General features: G+C 33.9%; 2 protein-coding genes across 3 annotated transcripts; both read left to right on the forward strand.

Moving 5' to 3' along the window:
- The first annotated feature begins 4,924 nt into the window (after positions 1-4,924).
- LOC141664389 (dolichyl-diphosphooligosaccharide--protein glycosyltransferase subunit DAD1) lies at positions 4,925-6,860 on the forward strand. The gene is made up of 5 exons (XM_074470330.1): positions 4,925-5,087; positions 5,194-5,241; positions 6,111-6,198; positions 6,268-6,311; positions 6,554-6,860. The coding sequence occupies exons 1-5, from the start codon at positions 4,998-5,000 to the stop codon at positions 6,635-6,637; spliced, it is 354 nt and encodes a 117-aa protein (XP_074326431.1). The 5' UTR covers positions 4,925-4,997; the 3' UTR covers positions 6,638-6,860.
- Positions 6,861-9,826: 2,966 nt separating this feature from the next.
- Positions 9,827-19,689, forward strand: LOC141664388 (glycerol-3-phosphate acyltransferase, chloroplastic). 2 transcript variants are annotated; one of them, XM_074470328.1, is made up of 13 exons: positions 9,831-10,170; positions 11,560-11,657; positions 13,253-13,339; positions 13,441-13,538; positions 14,765-14,822; positions 15,249-15,350; positions 15,428-15,489; positions 15,594-15,704; positions 16,516-16,594; positions 17,274-17,393; positions 17,473-17,586; positions 18,235-18,413; positions 19,338-19,689. In XM_074470328.1, the coding sequence occupies exons 1-12, from the start codon at positions 9,921-9,923 to the stop codon at positions 18,367-18,369; spliced, it is 1,314 nt and encodes a 437-aa protein (XP_074326429.1). In that variant the 5' UTR covers positions 9,831-9,920; the 3' UTR covers positions 18,370-18,413; positions 19,338-19,689. The 2 variants fall into 2 exon arrangements, with proteins under 2 accessions (XP_074326430.1, XP_074326429.1); XM_074470329.1 differs by lacking the exon at positions 19,338-19,689 and having other exon boundaries at positions 9,827-10,170; positions 18,235-18,414.
- Positions 19,690-20,275: the final 586 nt, after the last annotated feature.

A 20,275-nucleotide genomic window follows, 5' to 3' on the forward strand; every position in this document is an offset into this window, starting at 1 on the left:
CATGAAATTTGCAATCGATTGATGTATAGCTCGTTAACAGACGATTCATGGTTTGAACGGAGTTGTGTTTTGAAGTTTACGTCGGGTCACCGGAAACCGGCGAGTTTCTTGAGCTTTTTCCGGCCAATTCTGGAAATGGTTGTGTGTTTTGATTGCATATACAAGTTGTTGGTAGCATGTAGTTTAATTCTGGAGAGTTTGGTGGCCTGAGGTGGCCGAAATCGTGTTCTCCGGCCACACTCCGGCGAGTTGACGGCGGGGGTTTGCAAAATTGCAAACAGACCCTTGAAGTTTTGAAGAAGACGAAGTTGAGTTCCTCAACTTTCCAGAAATTGCAAATTTAGGATTCCTGTTTCTGAATTATTTAAAAATCATATTTTCTATTTATTTTAATTATAAAAATTCGTTTTCAATCTTTGAAAATTCCAAAAATTATTATTTTAATTCCAAAAATTATTTTAAATTCAAAAATAAATCTGAATTAATTAGTTAATTAATTTTAGTTAATAATTAATTAGTTATTTGGTCAATTAATTCGAAAATTAATTGATTAATTGATTTAATTAATTATTAATTGATTTTAATTAATTATTTAATTAGATTCAATTATTTATTAATAATTTAAAAATTCTGAAAAATAGTTTCAAACTTTAAAATATTATTTTAAATTGTTTTTAAGGCTCGATAATTATTAGAAAATTATTTTGAAGCCAGATGTGGTCAACCGAACCCTGTTTATTGCTTTAAAATCTACCCAACGACCCGTTTTGACTCCGAAAAATGTTTTAAAAATCATATTAAATATCCGAACGACTGTTTATGACCCGAAACTTCCTTATAAATGAAATTTCATTGATTATCTGACATGCTATGTTCTATATGTGACTTGTTTGTTTGACTGTCGGTCTATATGTTCGGTGTTTACTTGTTTATAGCATAACTTTCAATCCGTTAATCGAATTTGGGTAAAACGAAGGGTAGATAGAAATGTATATCAAATAAAATCGTATGAGTTGAGTATTGATAGATGTTTATGATATGTGAGCAGAAGAGGCAAGGCGTAGGAAAGGGAAACAGATAGTCGAGGAGTAGGAGATTGTGATCGGAAGTTAGAGAAGTATAGCAAGATAATATCAGACAAGTGTTCTGAACTTACTCGAGATATATTGTAGTTGATTGATAATCCTGTTTTATATTGCAAGTGCTTTGAAGCACTGGACCCTAAACCTTGATTCCAGTTGTTGATCCTTGAGTCGTAAACCTTATTATTTCTGAACCATTGGTTGTTGTATACCCGAATACGAACCACAGATATACGATACTACTCCACAAATACATATCAACTAAATGCCAAACACTAAATCAAATTACTTACATATTCAAACCATTGTACCTTATGCTTTGAAAGACAAAATCCTTGCAACCTTAAAACTTTGATTCCTTTGTTATCCAATTCTTTCATTACCTAACAACCATTCTTTGAAATTTCCATATTGATCCTTTGTGAATATTAAAACCATTTCATTATTGAACATCCAATGTTGCTTATGATTTTGTTTATTGATTTACATTATTTATTCTGTTATTATGTTAGAATTTGATTGTTTATAAAATTGTGGACCAGATTCGTGGTCAGACCAGATTGGTGGTCAAGTTAGGCCAATGTGTGCCTTGGATCTAGTAATTAAAGCAGAGCTGAGTGCCTTGCTCGGGGTTAGTGCATGACTGATCAACAACCTAACCTTATTTTTTTTAGAAAAATGAAAACATAATATCCAATTCTAAATCATTATTCACTTGATACCTTAGCTCTTTTCACTTGATGATCATTATTCTATGTCTTGTCATTGTGATTTGCTGAGCTAGTTAGCTCATTTATGCGATGTTGTTCATATTCTTTTTCAGTTAAGAAGGAACCAGTTGGTAGCGAGAATCGCCAATCTAGTGCGAGAGCTAGGGGTCCAGGTTAATCGAGTTAAGCTAACTGACAGCTTTTGAGATAGTTTAAGTTTGTAAAAGTTTGTAATAATGATTAATATTCAGTTCTGAGTTTGAATAGTTGGAATTTGGACATTTGTAATATAAAGTGTGTGTGTGTGGCTTGTGTACATACTTTAACCTGTTGCGGTCCGTGGTAGTTGGTAAGTAGGGTCACAGCATATTATTTTATCTTTATTATTATAAGTAGGTTATAAATAAGGTGTGTGTGTGTGGACCCCAAACTTATGACCCGGGTTTGGAGGGCGCCACAGCTCGCATTCTTCAGATAAATTGCTTGACCTCACTGATTTTTGCTCTGTGAGATTCAGTAGGTGCCTGAGATTCAGTCCATTTATACCAATTAACTTCCCCGTTGTTATGCATTTCCGAGCTTGCGTGTCCCTTGCCCTTGTCCATGACCTCAGTGTATGAATCTAAAAATGTGGAGAATGTTAAACTAGAGAGGGATGAAATTGAGATGATGACTTATAGGTTCGTAGATATTTATAGGCAAAAAAATGAACTGGTAAAACTTTAAACTTTGAACTGGGGCAATAATGATGAAGGTGAATTTATTAGTTTGAGTTGTCAAATCATATAAAACATTTGCACGTGACTAAAGTTCTGAATTATTAAATGTTCATTACCTTTGAAAACTATTCGAGGGAAAAAACTATTACAATGAGGCAAATAAGTTACATTATTTGCTAAAAATCAGCAAGGTTAACAACATATTCATCAGACTCTTCACCAGACTCTTCATCCTCAGCCTCCATCTGTAGGTGTTATTGATGAGCCACAACGTACCTTGCTATTAAGTTATCGTCTTGTTCGATAAGGTTGATTTCCATTATGTCATATTTTTTGTAAACCTCATCCACCTGAGGCCGTTTGGGAGTGAAGACATAATTACTTTATAGGAGTGTGACTTCATGAGTTTGTGACCTTGTATTTATAAGTGAATTGGTTAAGAAGACATAAGCTACTTTGAATGACAGTTCACGTAAAGTAATTATGATTTCATAAGTGTATTTATAATTGCAGAATTCGTAAAATACATGTTTATATTCCCATAAGTAAACAAAATTTAATATATAAAAAGGGAGAAAATAAGTTAACACATAATTCAAAGTCAATCATCGGACATATAATCGTCGGAAAGGTAGTTCTCATTTTGTAATAGTCTGTGTTGCTCATCTTTTGTAAGCTCTATCCCAATGCCGCAGACAGAATCTCGCGCCAGTTCATACATGTACTGACGAGTGACGACTCCTACGCAACAACATTCAGTTATTTTCGTTTCTAATACTTGTCACGACCCTAATAACTTTTTTCCTAAATCCTGACCAAGTTGGACTATCCCCCGCTTGAGAATATATGCCAATAGAAGATACCAAACAATAGAAAAATGGACCTAAACACTTTTTCGGTTATTTAAATATGCTCGTGAACAAATTTGCCAACGCGTGACAATTACGCACTCGCCGCTAAAGACACCATTTTCGAAACTACAAAAGTGTTGGTCATATACATTTTTAATTCAAAATTATATTTTTCCCAAAATATAGGTTTACATTACAACACAACAAAGAAATTTGGAACCCAAAAAATCTACGGTTATTTACATACGCCCGTGCCAAAACATGCCCTCACCTAAAAATTTTGCACTCATATTGCACGACACCTTTTTTTGGAGCTAGAAAAGTCTTATTTATACGGTTTTTTATTTAAATTAAAAAATAAACACATAAAATAGGTTTACATTACAAGCCCACAAAAAAAATTAACTGAAAACATTTTCCATTTATTTAATATGGTAGTCCAAAAATAGCCCTTCATCTAATTTAATTCCGTTCAAAACAAAACAAACACAAGTCATTCCGGGCAGAAAAAAAATTATAAATGACCCCAGAACGCCACTTGTTCTGGGTGTCAATTGGGAATTCCCGAAAGTACAGGCGTTCTGTACCATTTTTGGAATTTTTTGAATCTGTATACCAAAAACCTGAACTTCTTATTCATCTATACCATAAAAGGGACGGAGCCGGGAAAATCTGTTCAAAATGATCAGATAATGCAAAAAATCATGATCATGCTCTGCTTTAACATTGTGCAAGGGGGAAATAATGCTGCTTTGACCGTGTGTCTTTACTTCTTTTGCACGTATGTATTATATTATATTAAGAATATATGGGAATAATCAAATACAAACTAAAATAAAAATAAAAATTAGGAACCAATTTAAGTCATTAAATCTACCTAATTTAATGGTCTCCCTAAATCACCCCACCCAACTACTCTGCACCCAACCGCACCCAATTTCAGCTTTTCCCCTCCGTTTTTTATTTGATTTTTCCCGTCAAACCGTAAGTTTTTTTTTTAAAATTCGATTTCAGTATATTTTTCTACATCTCTCAACGATCGATTTGCATACCATATGTGTTATATTTCGAATTAGTTTTTTTTTTAAAAAATTATTTGGTTTCCAGTTTCTATTCTAAATTGATTTTCATTGGAGTAGCCCCCTATATATATGCATACTTCAGTTATTTCAGTTAAATCGAATTGATTTCCAGACAAACCGGATCAAACCAATATTATTTCGATTTAAATTGAAAAATCGAAGTAATCAAAATTTTTGAAAAAATCTAAACCAAACTGCACCGTAATTGTACGGTTCGGTTTTTCGGTTTGTGCTCAGTTTTACTCGGTCCTATTAATACCCCGATTAAGAAAAACTTATAAGAATTAATCAAATGGGTTGGGTACCTTATAGTAGATTAATCAGAAATTAATCGAGTAGATTTAGAATTTTAAAACATACTAATTTAATAAATTGAGAAAATATGTTTACATAGATATTAATAAAACAATTTGAAAATTAAAAGTGATGGGTTACAGTGAAATAAACAAAATAAATGAAAAAAATTAACAACGCAACCAACAAGTAATTCATAAAGAATCAGTAGAAAAGGGACGAAAACGAAATAGTAGACTGAGAAAGGGAAGAAAGGAAAATGGGGAAGTCGTCGGCGACGAGTAAGGATGCACAGGCTCTTTTTCACTCTCTCCGTTCTGCCTACGCCGCCACTCCCACCAATCTCAAGGTACTATTTTTCTCTATTTCTATACATATATACTTACATACATATATCCATCTAATTCTCTTTATTCGTGTCTATTATTTTTAACATTCGCTCTTATTTTCGGTAGATTATCGATCTGTACGTGATGTTTGCTGTCGCCACTGCTCTCATCCAGGTGACCTTATTCGCCTTTTTTATTTTCAATTTTAAACATCAATTTTGTAGATCTGTTCATGTATTCTTTTCGTTTTGTTTTCTGGATTTGTGTTCGAGTTTCGATCCTTTATCTTTTGCAATTAGCCCTGTTAGAACGTTTCAGGATCTATCGTAATTATACAAACACTAATTAAGCATAATTTAGATTTAAAGTATATTAAAATTAACATTTCATGTAAACAACAAGTGGTTCAACACACGCACTCCTGAATAACAGTCATTTTTGTAAATTTGTGTTTTGAATTCTAAATGCTGAATATCAGGTTCTAGTTACGTTGAATATCTTGGATCGTGCTCAGTTTTTGTTAAGTTCTTTTACGAAAACTTGATTCTTGCACATTTTACCTAAACCACCGTGTATCTACAACATTTATAAGGAAACCTCGTGAAGAAGAAATAGGATAAAAATTGCTTAAATACGTAAAACTTCGAAATGCAAGTAATCAAGGAACTGAAGGAGCACTGTTCTACAGTTTCTTAAATATCTTCGGCAGGCTGATAAGCCTATGCCAGATTGGGCCCAAAGCCACAAAGAAATTCTTCTCATCTTTTCTGACAAATAAATTATAAGCTATTTGCTAGACTACTTCGTGCAACTAATATGGAAAGTTATATAATGAGTTTAAGTTTGTAACCTCTTGTAAATACTCAGAAAATTAGTGTGAAATCCTATGAACCTAGGCCACTGGACTACAGGGCAGCACAAAGTATTAAATTCTTATTAATGTGAAACTGTGTTAGCAACTGCACTCTTGTAGTTGGTCTTTTTATTCAAATCAAACTTACCTGTACTCTGTACATCATATTTGTCAATCATTTTATGAACAGGTAGTCTACGTGGCTATAGTAGGGTCATTCCCATTCAACTCTTTCCTGTCTGGAGTGCTCTCTTGTGTCGGAACAGCAGTCCTCGCTGGTAAGAATACTTTAAAAGGGGTTATTTGTTGAGAACATTGAACTGTTACTGATTGTTTCCTTTCAACAGTCTGTCTTCGCATTCAAGTCAACAAAGAGAACAAGGAATTTAAGGTAAGGCTTTTTTTATATTTTTTTGTGTTGACAAGAAGCTGAAAACCATTTGGCTACTTGGAAATATACTTTCCTATATTGCTTTTTATTTCCTTTCATGATATACTACTATAACCATAGCTGCGGATCTCTTAGTTTTCTTAACCTGGGATATTTGATGCAACATTTTCTGAAGCCTCTATACATCATAACCTCTATTTCAACATCCATTTCTTAGACATCTATTGTATGAAAATATGCAGGATTTGCCTCCAGAACGTGCATTTGCAGATTTTGTTCTTTGCAACTTGGTGCTCCATTTAGTTATCATGAACTTCCTCGGATAATTAGTTGATTGACGAAGACAATATTGAGATAAAACAAAACCTATAGAGGCCGCCGATGTTTCTCTTTGTAGGCTTAAGCCACATCAACCACATCTTATGTTAAAGTTTTATATCTGTGGATTGAATTTGGGACAGCTCTTTATGACTTTATAGACTTTTATTTAGATTGGATGTTTAGAAAAAGTTGAATTTTTGTTTCTTTTTAAATATTTATTTTGCGGAATGTTTTGTGATTGTTAAGTAAGATGTTTTTTATTGAAAATTCAAGAGTAAGGGGTCCAAATGCGTTGGACATGTGTAGGATGAAAGAAGACATGCAACCTCTTCTGTTTTTCATCTTATGAAGGCGAAGAGCAAAGTAATACAACTTTGCAGGCCCCTATCTAGTAAAAATGGTTAGCCTCTATAGTAGACCTCAAAGGTTGCCCTTGCTTAGAACCTTTAAGAGTTCCAAAAGGGTTGGACATGGGTAGGCTGAAGAATGTCATGCAACATTTGTAGTTTTGTTCTTGAGCAGATCAATCCTATTACAGGCCTATCGGGTAGAAGTGCACAATCCTTTAGAGTGATTTGAAATTATTTCATTGGTCTTGTGAAGGGTAGAAGAGAAGAGTGATTACCATATGGGGCCGGCTTTCATAATAGTGAACAAATCAAATTTATTGATCTTGTTCATTCCCTCCAGAGGGATAGCAAATACCGGACTAAAGAAATCTATCTAGCCCGGCCCTGCTCATACTTGTTAAGCTTCTTATTATTTTCTTTCTATTTTCGAGATATAGTTCTATGCACAATTTCTGAAATATAGATTAGATGGACAAATCAGAAGAACCTGAATGTTCAAACAAGGATTAAAGATCTAAGAAACAGAGTACGGATTGAATATATTTACGGGACACGTAACATGTATCTAGCCTGCAGGGGAGTCGGAGAGAAACCTGCTCCGAACTCTGCACATTGTTGTCATCTGAGCTGCTAGAAAAAAAACCTACTTATTGCCATCCAAGCTTCCCGAACACGTTCTCATGTAAAATTTACAGATTATTCTTTTAAACATGTCAGATCATGCAACTTTATACAATAATGCCTTTTTGACGGGTTTTTTTTATAAGCTGTTAAAATTAATTTATAATTAAATAACTAGTCTGCAAATTAAAAAAAATTACAAACTTACAACAAAAATGTACTAGTTAGAATATAACAGATTCTTTTTTAAATGTAAGAGCAAGTCTGCTGGATGGAAAATAATTATATCTATTGCTATAATATAACATCAAAAAGTAGTTCTTGGTGCAAAATATCACTTGGCACTCCTAGTTGTAGATGAAGAAACTTTCAGTTGTACTGCCAAGTCTTTTATGCATGCTTTGTCCCCATATTTATCTCAGTTATTGTATTAGGTTGCACCTGTATTTTTTTTCTCCCTGAGTTATGACCCTTTGTTGATATGTTGTACGGCTCACTTGCTGCCTTTTGCCTATTTGCAGTGCTCCATATTGTGCTGATTGTTCTCCTTAATACATTGAACATATTTGCCACTTCTTGAACTGCACCATGCTTCAGTTTCCCCTCTGCCTGATTGTTCAGAAGCCACATTACTACTTGCATTATTACTTGCATCCTTAAATCACAACTGAGATTTGGCCTCCTTCTGTGATGATGATTTTCCGGTTCTTCTATGTGTCTTCTTCTGCTAGTTCATTCAAATCAAAAGGGAAAGTATAACTATGAATAGAGGGGGTAAAGCAATGATGCAATCTGATGTTTATTTTCCCATTTATACTTGTAAATTTTGATTGTAATCTGTATGTATGTAATGCTGCAATCTGATTAGTTGCTTTCATAATTAGGCGGGAATATTTGTTGATGTTTTCCACTATTTTTTGAATTTTTTTATGTAAAACAATTGTTTAAACCACTTGCATTTTTTAATTACCACTCACTGATTGTTTCTTAAAACCTGTGTCATTCACAATATAGGCAATGTATTAAGGTACAGATGGAATATTAATTATCCATTAATATATAAATATGAATTGGAGTTGAGTTTTATAATTTTATTCATATAATATATGAAGACTAAATAGAATTATACTTTGGACTTGCTGGAATTTCAGTAACAAACAAATAGTTGGTTTCATTTAAAAAAAATAAAATAAATGATGTAAATAAAACATGTTGAGGAAAGAAAAACATGCAGAAAGATACAAATGCAGAGGATAAGAAGGAGATAAGGATATAATCGTCCCAACTCCCGAAGTTCACATGGAACAGACGAAAGGAGAATGGTGCAGAACTGGTGAACCACATCCGTTCCTTTCTAAACATTTATTATTTATTTTAACTATTTCTACCATGTTTATAAGATAGAGAGATACGTATATATACACGTCCAACTTTTGTTTAAGATAAATATCGTAGCTTAAAATTTGAGAAATATTTACCGTTAAATATCTTTTAAGTAACAGGAATCAGGGAAAAAATAATTTCAGCGAATTTATTTTTTTGAAAGTAAAAATGCATTGTTATCTTTATGTTGGGACAAAAAAAATGATATTTTAATTATTTAATTATTTTATCAATTATTACTTAATTTAACAATTTCCATCGGTATTTTTTTGTTGGTGTTGAGTTTTCCTTGAGTATTAATCTGACCTTCATGCATTGCAGAGTTACAGTTGAAAGGTGGAGGAACTAAAGTACGCTTATAACTTCTCTCGCTATCTTGATTAATTTATTCCGCCGATTTAGTTAAAAAAGAAATCTAACCAAACAAGCATTGAATTTTACAATTCTCGGAAGACATCTTCAAAGAAGACTGGATCCATTTTTTTGCAAGAGTCAATAAAACCATCTAATTACACCTCCATTAATCTTCCATATAAAACACACATGCAAATTTTAAATTATGTCGATGGAGTTTAATTTATCATAAATTTTGGAAAGTCCACTGATTATTGTTTTAATTCCCAATTATTAATGCAGATTGAAATAAAAGACATTTAAAAATAAGCTGACCAGTGACATGTAGGCCACGTCACATACGCCACCTCAGCTCGACAATCTACCACTTTCGTAGTTCCCCCCATTAATTTAACCCCTTTTCTCCGACATATAAACAAAATTTACCCCCAAAATTTACCGCGACTCCCCCAATCTGCTGCGTTCATTCACGTACGTTTATGCTATACATACGAAAATGCTATATACACACAAACAAAAACAAACTCGTAGATAAGAAACAACTAGCAGCAGCAAGCAGCTCGTCTCTCTCTCTCTCTCCATGGCGATTCTCTCTACTTCATCCTCTCCTACACTTCTCTCTCCTAAATTAACTTCTTTTTCATTTCTTCCACCTCCGGCGACGTGCTTTTACTCCCTTCGATCTGCTCTCCGGCGCCGACCGCCGTCGTTCGCGGTGGTGCTTTGCTCTTCTAATGCTGCGAGAGGTGTCGTTGAATTAATAGTGGACAATAAGTCATCTCTCTCCTCCTCGCATTCTCGCACATTTCTCGATGCTCGCTCCGGTGCCGGTACTCTTCTCATCCACCGCTAACTAAATTTCGGTGCATTTTTGTGTTAATATACCCAATTTATGTAAATTTGAATAAATTAGTTTAAAATTTGTATTTGTTGCATTTTTAATTGTATTGATGAGTATGTTTTACTTGTGCTTATATGTTATATGCAATAATGAAATATGTATAATGATTGAGATGCATGATATACTGTCCGTTTAAAGGAAGCCTAGAAGATTAGTTTAGCTGTGATTATTTTAACTAGTACTTAAAACTATCGAAATATATTTAAAAAATACTTCTAGATGTTAATTTTGTTATTCATGTCTGTAATCTGTTATTAATGGTTTCTTGTTTGTTCCTATTTCCGAAGTCCTACTGCTTTTGCTATACACTCTAAATTGTGAATTTGTTTATGCATCTGTCTGTGTTCTTGTAATTATCTATTTCTGTATTATTGGTATCTCAGTTTGATACTAGTATTATCCTGTTTTTACTGTTAGATTAGGAATTGATGCATTGTAGTAGAGGTAGAGCATAGAATAAAATTTGAATTTTTTGGATAAAAGATTCTATATCAATTTGATGTTTTGAGTTAGCTATTGGCCGGAGTGGTATCCATCTTGATTACCACTTGTTTAGTGCCTCGTGGCAATCAGATTCAAGAGTGAGGGAGAGATATATTTATTAATGTGACAAGTTGGCGCTGTATTTTTGTCGCTACTTGTGTCAAGTCAGGGTTCTTGTATTATATAATTTATAATTTTTGGACATGAGATCATCCGGAAATCGTGGAAGCAAGGTCAGCTATTGGGGAGAGTCGTGTCTATATTAATTTTCATCTGTGGGTGCCTCGTGGCAGCTACTGGGAAGAGTCGTATCTATATTGATTTCATCTGTTGGTGCCTCGGGGCACTTAAATTATGATTGAGGGTAACATCCTGTTTAGTAGACGAGTACTGTGATGTGTTGGCATGTAATTTGTCGCGCTTATGTTGGAATGCTATATTCTTCGATATATACAGACATGAGATCAATTCGCAGCACCCTGCTTCCTCATTCACTAGTCGCGACGGACAACTTATTGCCACTTATTAAATTACAAAAATATGGAAAAATTAACAGAAAAGTATGCAACTGCTGACAAGTAATAAATTGATGAAATACCTACCAAATTCGCAATGCTTTCAAGCCAAATACAAAAAGAATAAAAATCCAAATAAGTACTGTTTAAAAAAACCTGTCATGTTAATAGTGGATGGGATGGCTAGTATGTTTATTACTAGAGTTCTCTCAGTGTATTACAAACATGCCTCAGTGACATAAGATTTAAATTTCTTCCTTCATATACCTGATTGTGTGTTCCTTCTTTGCCTTAATAAGTTTTCTTTAATCTTTCCACAGAACTAGTTTCGGGAATCCAAAAAGAGAAGGAAGCTGGGAAGCTACCTTCAAATGTTGCTCGTGGAATGGAGGAATTATACTATAATTATAAAGACGCGGTACTCTTTTCCCCTCCTTAGCTCACTCTTATCAAATTCTTAAAGCATAACTTACGTAAGATGTCAACTTACATTTCGGTACTAGAGTGAGGTTGCATTACTTGTAATTTTTTTGAATCATCTAGTGCGCTTGACACTTGACAGGCACTTGACACTCTATGTAGATTACACTTTCATATCATGTACAAAACACTCAATGTCCCGTTTGACTGCATAATCAGGATGCCATGTCTGAACTCTATACAACAAAAAGAAAAATAACATAAGATATCATTTACAATGATTCAAGATGTACTATAATTAGATTATGAATCAGGCTTAAGGTGTTCCTACACTTTTTCTTTCCTGTCGTTTCTTCCCTTTAACATTTGGAACGACTCACAAAAATTGAGGTGAGCTAAATAGCCACTATTATCGATTTTTGGCAGTGTTATTGTCCTATTCAACTTGAAAAATATACAACCAAACAATCTTATGTATAATCATTAAGCATAAGCTCATTCCTGTATATCATATTATAACCAAAATGCCCCTGATATTTTTTATGTCAGAGTAACACGTGACAATACTAGAACTTGCTGCTTATGAAAAAGAACTGGATTAGGATTGTACTGGAACATAACTTTCCGTGTTTGTATACAAGCATGTAAAGTTTCTTTTGTCAGATTCATTATTTTCATTTTCATTGTGACAGTAACTGAAAATGGTAATTTACATATGCCTCCGCAGCATTTGTTCTGAAGTTGAAGCTGTATGCTTTATGTTTTTTCATCCTTCTTTATAGTAAGAAAGTATAGCAAATTCTGATTGGAACCATCAATGCAAAGGCTTACTGTTTCTTTGAAGCTTCTAAGGCTTTTTGAAGGGCTAAATTTATCTTGAAATTTTGTTTGTTTTACAAAAAGGAGTTGCACATAATATTTAAAATGCACCTACTTCGGCTCATACAATGTTAAAATGACCAAGCCCTTTGTACTGATCTCTGAAAAAGAGCAAGGACTACTAACTGATAACTTGAGAGCTAGTGGACTTCATTTATCACTTTTTATTGTGCTTAATACATTAAAATTGCCTTATTTGTGTAGTTTGGATCTGGTCTTATTTATGTGAAAACCATTCATAGTAGATATGTGTAAATATGAGCAATTCTAAAAATATTCTTTTTAGTCTAGACAGTGAGTTCTTAGCCAATTCTGCATGCCTTCTGATACTTGGGCCTAGATGATGAAGCATTAAGTGGCTAGTTTTGCACGTTGTTGTAACTTTAAGAATCTATTCTTGTCTACTAGAAGAAACAACATTTATATTTCTTTCTTGGAAGAGCCTTAAATGTCATGAGAGCAGTTATTAATCTCTTTCATTGACGTGTTAATAATTTTGGGTTACAGTGCCGATGCAGTCCTAACTTCATTAGAAAGTAATAAAAGGTTCTATTTGTTTTGTAGATTAAAAAATATCAACTATATATTAACGGGGACTAGTGTTACAAGTAATATTTGAAGTGGATGGAGGCAATTTGTCTTCTAGAAACTCTCAGATCTCGTAGGAAATTTATTCAATAAATTGTTCAGCTTCATGACAGTGTAATGTTTCAGGTTTTTCAAAGTGGAGTTCCAAAGGCAGAGGAGGTTGTTTTGGCTAACATGGCTGTTGCATTGGATCGTATCTTCATGGTTGTGAAGGTATCACATATTAGGACAGTCAAGTTGTCTTCATGTTGTCAACAACTCAATAATCATGCACTAGTGCATTTTTTTTAATAGAAGTAACTGGCATTTTACAGGACCCTTTCCTCTTCTCACCTTATCATGAGGCCATCCGAGAACCGTTTGACTACTACATGTTTGCTCAAGAGTATATCCGTCCTCTGATCGATTTTAGGTAAGTAGCAACATACATGTTTTGCTGTTCTGTTCTGTATTATACTATTATTGGCTCTCTAATGTTCTTTTAAGTGGATGTGTCATGCTTGAAGCCTTGGATTGGTCAAGTGGTCCATTTTACAGAAGCACTTTAAAGGCTAAAGGGTCCTCATCAGTCAAATACTTTACAAATCAGTTTCATATGACTAAATTCCAACATCTCAATATATGGCTTTTAATTTGCCGATAATTAGTCAAGTATGACAATATTATGTCCCTAGAAATAAATATGATTTATGTAACTTACTTTAGTTACCTGAACTTTCTTCATTGGAGGAAGATATATATTTCACACTAAATTTGATCGCTGCACCTCTTCACCAAAATGCAAAGTAGAAGATACCAGAAGTATAGATTTATAGAGTGATAGTTCTCAAAAAGAAACAATTGATGGATGTTTGGTTGTGCCAAAGATTAAATTAAAAAAAAGTATGGGAAAAAAATCTTTGGTTACACACAGAAGGAGTCGGCTCAGGCCTCAGTGTTGTAAGTTCCTAACTGCGAGTTTCTTAGGGTACCAAGTTAGGTTGGCTCCCTATGCACGACTGTAAGCTTCATCTGGTCGAAGCCTGCATGTTGTCGAGATATGCATCCTATGTCGGATTTTTTGGGATCTAATGATTAATTATTACATCTGTCTATCTAGTCTAGTAGGTATTTTCGTCCCTAAGATATTTTTTTTGGATATGTAGATACATATAAGAGATTCCACTTTAAAGCTTTTTGCATTGCATTAGAGCGAGTCCAATGTTAATGCTAAAATGACTAAAGCTTTTTCTATACATGGGCACCAAAAATGTGCTTTTTGGTGCTAAAATAGAACTTATACTCCAATATTTATGCCGAAATGGCTATAGCTATTGTTGTATTTAAGTTAAAACTCATCAACCAAAGATATTTCCCCTCTTTCTTTTCTAATAGAAGATGATGTTGCAGGGATGTGTATAGTCATCTTTGGTTCTATCTTTAGATTTAATTTTTCATTTAGGCATTTTTCGTTCAGTTAGAGCTATGTATTGTATTGATCATTTTGTAAATCTAGTCCTAAATTAGCTATGCATTGGACTTGCTCTTATTTAGGTGTCGAAGGTATTACAGTACCAGTTTTTACCTTTTGTTTGGTGTACTTGAGTAATTAACCTTGTTTGGTGTACTTAGTAACCGTGAGCATATCTTTTAATATAGGCATTCGTATGTTGGGAATATATCAATATTCAACGATATGGAAGAAAAACTTCAAAAGGTATCTAAATTGTTCGTAGTGTGTCTTTTCAATCTTTTCTTGCTGTTATTATCCAGTTAATAGTCATGGCTGTCATCATATATTGTTTTTATAACTAATTTGTGTTACCATGCTGATATTGATTTTCATGTCTTTATCGTTCATATTTGAGTAGTGTATGTTTCTGTTAGTGCTTTAAAAAACAAGGGAAAACGTTCATGCAGAGAGTTTACCATGTTTTTTATAACTTGACCTAAATATTTGCTCAAATATGCTTTTTATTTTTTTTAATAGCCGCCAATTGATAATTAATTTGAAGCAGGCTCATTAAGACTAATTTGATTCAGATTTCCATACTAGAATATCTCCTCGTTCTTGATGTCTCTACTCTCTAGTTCTTTTCTGCTTTTCTAGAATCTAATCAGTACTTATCTGCCATAAATTCAGGGTGAAAACGTAATCTTGATTTCCAACCATCAAACTGAAGCAGATCCAGCCGTAATCGCGCTGCTTCTTGAATCCACACATCCTTATATTGGGGAGGGAGTGGTAATAATTTTTATATTACCTTATTTCAAGTGCGATGAACATATTTGTGGTACCAATATCTGGAAATTGTGATGCAGACTTATATAGCTGGAGATAGAGTAGTAACCGATCCCCTTTGCAAGCCCTTCAGTATGGGCAGGTGCTTATCACAGTATTTTAATCCACAGCAAAAACTGACCATATATTTCTGTTATTTTTTCTCACTAATTAAAATATATGCTTGTTCTACATAATATTTTATAGAAATCTCTTGTGCGTGTATTCAAAGAAGCACATGAATGATGATCCAGACCTAGTAGACATGAAAAAGAGAGCAAACACAAGAAGTCTGAAGGAGATGGCTTTGTTACTAAGGTAAGCCAAGCCCTACTAATGTGTTATATTTGCACCAGATATGTTGATACACATATCCAGAGGAACAATTAGGATTTCCCTCATTGATGTGAAGCTTAAAGGAGGCTGCTTTAACACTCTGTAGAGATGTGCAGTGTGCAAATGTATAGTGTTTCATCTTTTAAACAAAAGTCTACCAATTGATCGTTCCTTGTAGCTATTTGTACAAGGAATCAAATTTAGTTAACGTGGGGGTACCACATCATGCCATAATTCTCTACTTTTTGACATGTTATTAATTACGTTGCATTTTACATATTTTCTGTTTTACCTGGATATGATAAAGTAATTGAGAATCTTCTGCTTGTTTTCCAGCTTATTGTCCAAGTATGATAGTGTAATTTCTAATGTTTAGTCTAAATTAAATATGTTGTTTTGTTGTACTATCAACAAAAATCTTCAGTTGTAGTATTAATATCTGAGAGCTCAGAAAATCTGTGTAAGCAACATAACTTCCTAATTGATTAAAGAGTGATAAATCGTCACTTTTTAGCAGAATTTAAAAGCAGATTCTCGCAAAAGAAGTAATGTTGATGTGTTGATTACAGTCTTGATTCTGGTCACTTTGGAACTGTAGGACTTCCGTACTGAATTTTTTTCATATGTACAAAGAAAGCAGCTGTTTCATACATCATGAAGTGGATGCCATTTACTTTCTGAATTTATGATCCTTGAACATGCAAAAAAAGTCTGTGATTATCTGATTAGGGCATGGTGATTTCGATGCTAACTTTTGCTTTACATGTCTTAACTATCCTAATTTATACAACAGGAGTGGTTCAAAAATAATATGGATTGCACCAAGTGGTGGACGAGATCGTCCTGATCCTGTCACAAAAGAATGGTTTCCGGTAAACTATCTCCAAAAAAATATTTGATTGCATTAAATTTTATTTTGTGGTAATTACTCATTATTTTCTTTATTCACTTTTTTACAAGCAAGGTTATTATGTGCTGCCTGTGGCAAAAAAACACAAAGCCTTTTGACTTTTGTATAGTTAATAATTGCCTCGGGAATGTGGCATTTGCTCCTAAATAGTAGCAAATAGCAATGTAACATTATCTATTCCCTATACTTTGATTATATAATATTTTGCCAATTGGCATGCATTTCACTTTTTTAATTTTTAAAGCAAGATGTAAAAGAGACATGTATGTAAGCGACAAAGATTGAGCCACTCACCTGTCTAGATTGGTCATATGGAGCCAAGCAACTTTACAAGGCTTTCTATATAAATATTAAGAATCTAGGAAAAACAGGGAGTGCTTATATACTATATATTTGTATCAACCAGTAGAATGTGATGCTCAAGTACTTATAAGCAGAGACAATCTTGTAAGCAGTTATATATGTGAATGAATACTTAGAGAGAATTTTGATAGCGTCTTAGATTTTGTCATCCCCATCACACAAGTCATGGTTTGGTTTCCACATCCTTTGTGATTGTATATTCATGTATTGAATTTCAAGTTAGTTCGCTATTCTTGTAAAGCAATCTTGTTAGCTTTATACTGATGCAAGATGTACAGGCACCATTTGATGCTTCTTCAGCAGACAACATGAGAAGGCTGATGGAACATGCTGGTCGTCCTGGTCATATATATCCAGTAGCTCTACTTTGCCATGATATCATGCCCCCTCCAGCTCAGGTTTGTTCTTCTAACTAGTTTGTCATGGCTTATTCACCATGGTTCCAATTCGCTGCCTTGAGCAACAGTAATTTTACAGGTAGAGAAAGAAATTGGAGAGAGGCGGGTTATTGCTTTTCATGGGACTGGATTGTCGATAGCGCCCCCAATTAATTTCAATGAAATTACTAATGGCTGTAAGAACCCCGGAGAGGTTAGTTATATTTACTTTACCGGTCTGTAAGTTTTTTTTTAAATGCTCATCAATGAATCATAATATTGGGAGGCTCTGTCCATAGTCCATACACGTTCATCCTGAACCAAAGTAATTAGACCAACACAGGGACAGGTACACGCACGAGTTTGTTTGTAGAAGTAAGGTTAATTCAACGTAAGTGTAAAAGTGCACACCTAGAAGTGAGAGGTGAATAGGCGTTAGGTTCAAATTTACCTCAGACTGCTCACTTGAATTTCCTTGTAAGTTATTTTGCTGGTGACTTTGCCTGCCTCAGCCCTCGGGTCAATACTAGCAAGTGGCAATTCGGCATTCCACTGTTTAATGCCTTTCCTTTTTTATGACATTGATGTGACATAGGCACATAGCAATTGATCTGGATCTCAAAAGCCATTTTTTGCCAGTCCCAGTAAATGTTTACATTGTGCAGAGCCAATGTTATTTAGGCTTCAATCATGTTAACTATGTCTAGATCCAATAAATATTTTTTGTAATGTCTATTGGAAAGGAAACGGCCTCTGAAATATATATGTCAATTTGTTAGGTTGGGCATCCTTCTGAGTTCTGTGAATGTGAAATTGTGAACCTGGCATTAGTAATGACTGCTCATTTTCTAATTTTCCACAGGCTAAAGTGGCATATTCACAGGCACTCTATGACTCTGTCAATGAACAATACAATGTGCTAAAATCTGCTATACATGGGAAACAAGGCCTGGATGCATCAATTCCTACTGTTTCATTGTCACAACCATGGCAATAGTCCATACCGCGAGAACCTCTTATCTGAACCTACTATATAATCAGGTATCCTCTTACTTTTCTTAGTTTAATGCCATAGTTTATCACCATCTTCGTTTGCAATATTAACATGTAAATGCAAAGATAATTCGGGTGAAGGACAAATTTAGCTTATTTTTACACAAAATTGACAAAAATAACCAATTTCTGAAAAGTTGACCAACTTTAGCCGATGGGATACCCAACTGTCAGTGGAGTATTCACTTTATACAAGATACCCAACTGGCAGTGGAGTATCCCATATATGAAATACCCAACTACCAGTGGAGTATCTTATACAAATTGGGATACCCAACTGACAGTGGAGTATTCAATCGGCCAAAATTGGCCACTTTTTTCAGAATGACTATTTTTGTTAAATTTTTTCAAAAATCGGCTATTTTTGTCATTTTTTCAGATAATTCTCAATGGGCAGTGCGTGTATATATAAAGTGTTTATTTTAAACAGCAAGTTCAACAGAAAAAAACTTTGAAAATGGGGATGCACTCTTGTTGATGAGTATAGAATTGGTATCTAATTTTCGTTGTTGGTTAGTTGCTTAATAAATGTATTAACTTGCATCCTTTTGTGTAATGCGGATCTTTTTGCTACCTAGACTGAGAACAGCCTGCATGCATCCTTGTGAATATTTGAGGATGTTCTCTGTTTCATTTTTATTTAACACTTGTCTTTCAATGTCGTACACATAAGAGATGTAACAAAAAAATTAATCAACTTATATGAGCTCTGACTAGAATTAGTTCTATGTGAAAATATGCATGCCTTGGCCTGGGAACCGAAGCACATATCATCTCCACTTAATTGGAGGTTTTAGTTCTCCAATGCAATATAACATGTACTGATATGGAAGCATCTTAATTGAAAATTAAAACATGCATCATCTGGTTGCCAATCAAAATTAGTCAGTCTTAGAAATGATTTATTTGCAGGCAGAAAAAAGTTGACATTGTATAGCTCTTGGACACAAACTTGATGAAGATTCAACCCAAAGGAGCAATGACTTTTATTGCCCAGTGGCGGGTAGAACCTTCAGTCGAGCTCTTTAAAGACTGCTTACAAACCAGTTTACCTGAATAGGTATAATACTAGTCGCTTAGTGTACAGATTTTGTCTTACTTCTCATATAGTTGTTTGTTGTCAAATAAAGTAGAATGTAGATGTATAAAATTTAAATCTGGATATCAGTGTAATAGAAAAAATGTTATACTAGTATCACATGTTAAAAAAAGGGAAATCGACATAACTTAAAGAAAACTTGTAGAAAAGTAAAAGTTAATATTCTTTTTTGGTCTTAGAAACTACTTTTCTGAAAATTATCATGCTCAAATGCTAAAGGATCTTCTACCACATTTGAGCTTTTAATAGCATAATTATTCAAATATTATTAAAACATTTGGTTTGGCGAATTTAGCGATAAAACGTGATGATAGAAGTGTTTATTAGCGGAAAATATGGGGGAAATAACGCAAGTCCTAGACATAGTAAGTCCATCCATAAAACAACAAGAAATGTGAGTTGGCGCCTCGTTTTATGCAGGAGCCTGGTGAAAAACACCATTAACAGTACAGCTAGAGTAATATAAGCTTATTAAAATCTAGCTTGTGTCCCTTGTCTTTGATGTTTGTTTCTTGTGAGGTACGAAGATTACAAATCCTTTCTTCACCAGCATGTTTCCAATAAAGAAATGCAGAGACTTACAAACACAATCTTTGTATAATGTGTATGTCTTTGTTTCTATTCTGGATAACAAGTGAGAGTGCGAAATTAAAATAGTTGATTAATGGCAGCTTACAGCATTTTGCAATGTGTGTATAGATCGATCATGAAGTCTATTTATTTATAATATAAGTTTACCGTTTGTCAAGAT

Source organism: Apium graveolens, chromosome 6 (genome assembly GCF_009905375.1).
Source record: "Apium graveolens cultivar Ventura chromosome 6, ASM990537v1, whole genome shotgun sequence".
NCBI classification, from domain to species: Eukaryota; Viridiplantae; Streptophyta; class Magnoliopsida; order Apiales; family Apiaceae; genus Apium; species Apium graveolens.

What these genes read in the sequence shown, in the direction of transcription:
- LOC141664389 (XM_074470330.1), top strand. Translation starts at nt 4,998, where the DNA reads ATGGGGAAGTCGTCGGCGACGAGTAAGGATGCACAGGCTCTTTTTCAC. An exon ending in TCGCCACTGCTCTCATCCAG is followed by an intron (nt 5,242 to 6,110) that starts GTGACCTTATTC and finishes TTTTATGAACAG; the next exon opens with GTAGTCTACGTGGCTATAGT. An exon ending in CGGAACAGCAGTCCTCGCTG is followed by an intron (nt 6,199 to 6,267) that starts GTAAGAATACTT and finishes TCCTTTCAACAG; the next exon opens with TCTGTCTTCGCATTCAAGTC.
- LOC141664388 (XM_074470329.1), top strand. Translation starts at nt 9,921, where the DNA reads ATGGCGATTCTCTCTACTTCATCCTCTCCTACACTTCTCTCTCCTAAA. An exon ending in CTTATATTGGGGAGGGAGTG is followed by an intron (nt 15,351 to 15,427) that starts GTAATAATTTTT and finishes ATTGTGATGCAG; the next exon opens with ACTTATATAGCTGGAGATAG. An exon ending in GAGATGGCTTTGTTACTAAG is followed by an intron (nt 15,705 to 16,515) that starts GTAAGCCAAGCC and finishes TTTATACAACAG; the next exon opens with GAGTGGTTCAAAAATAATAT.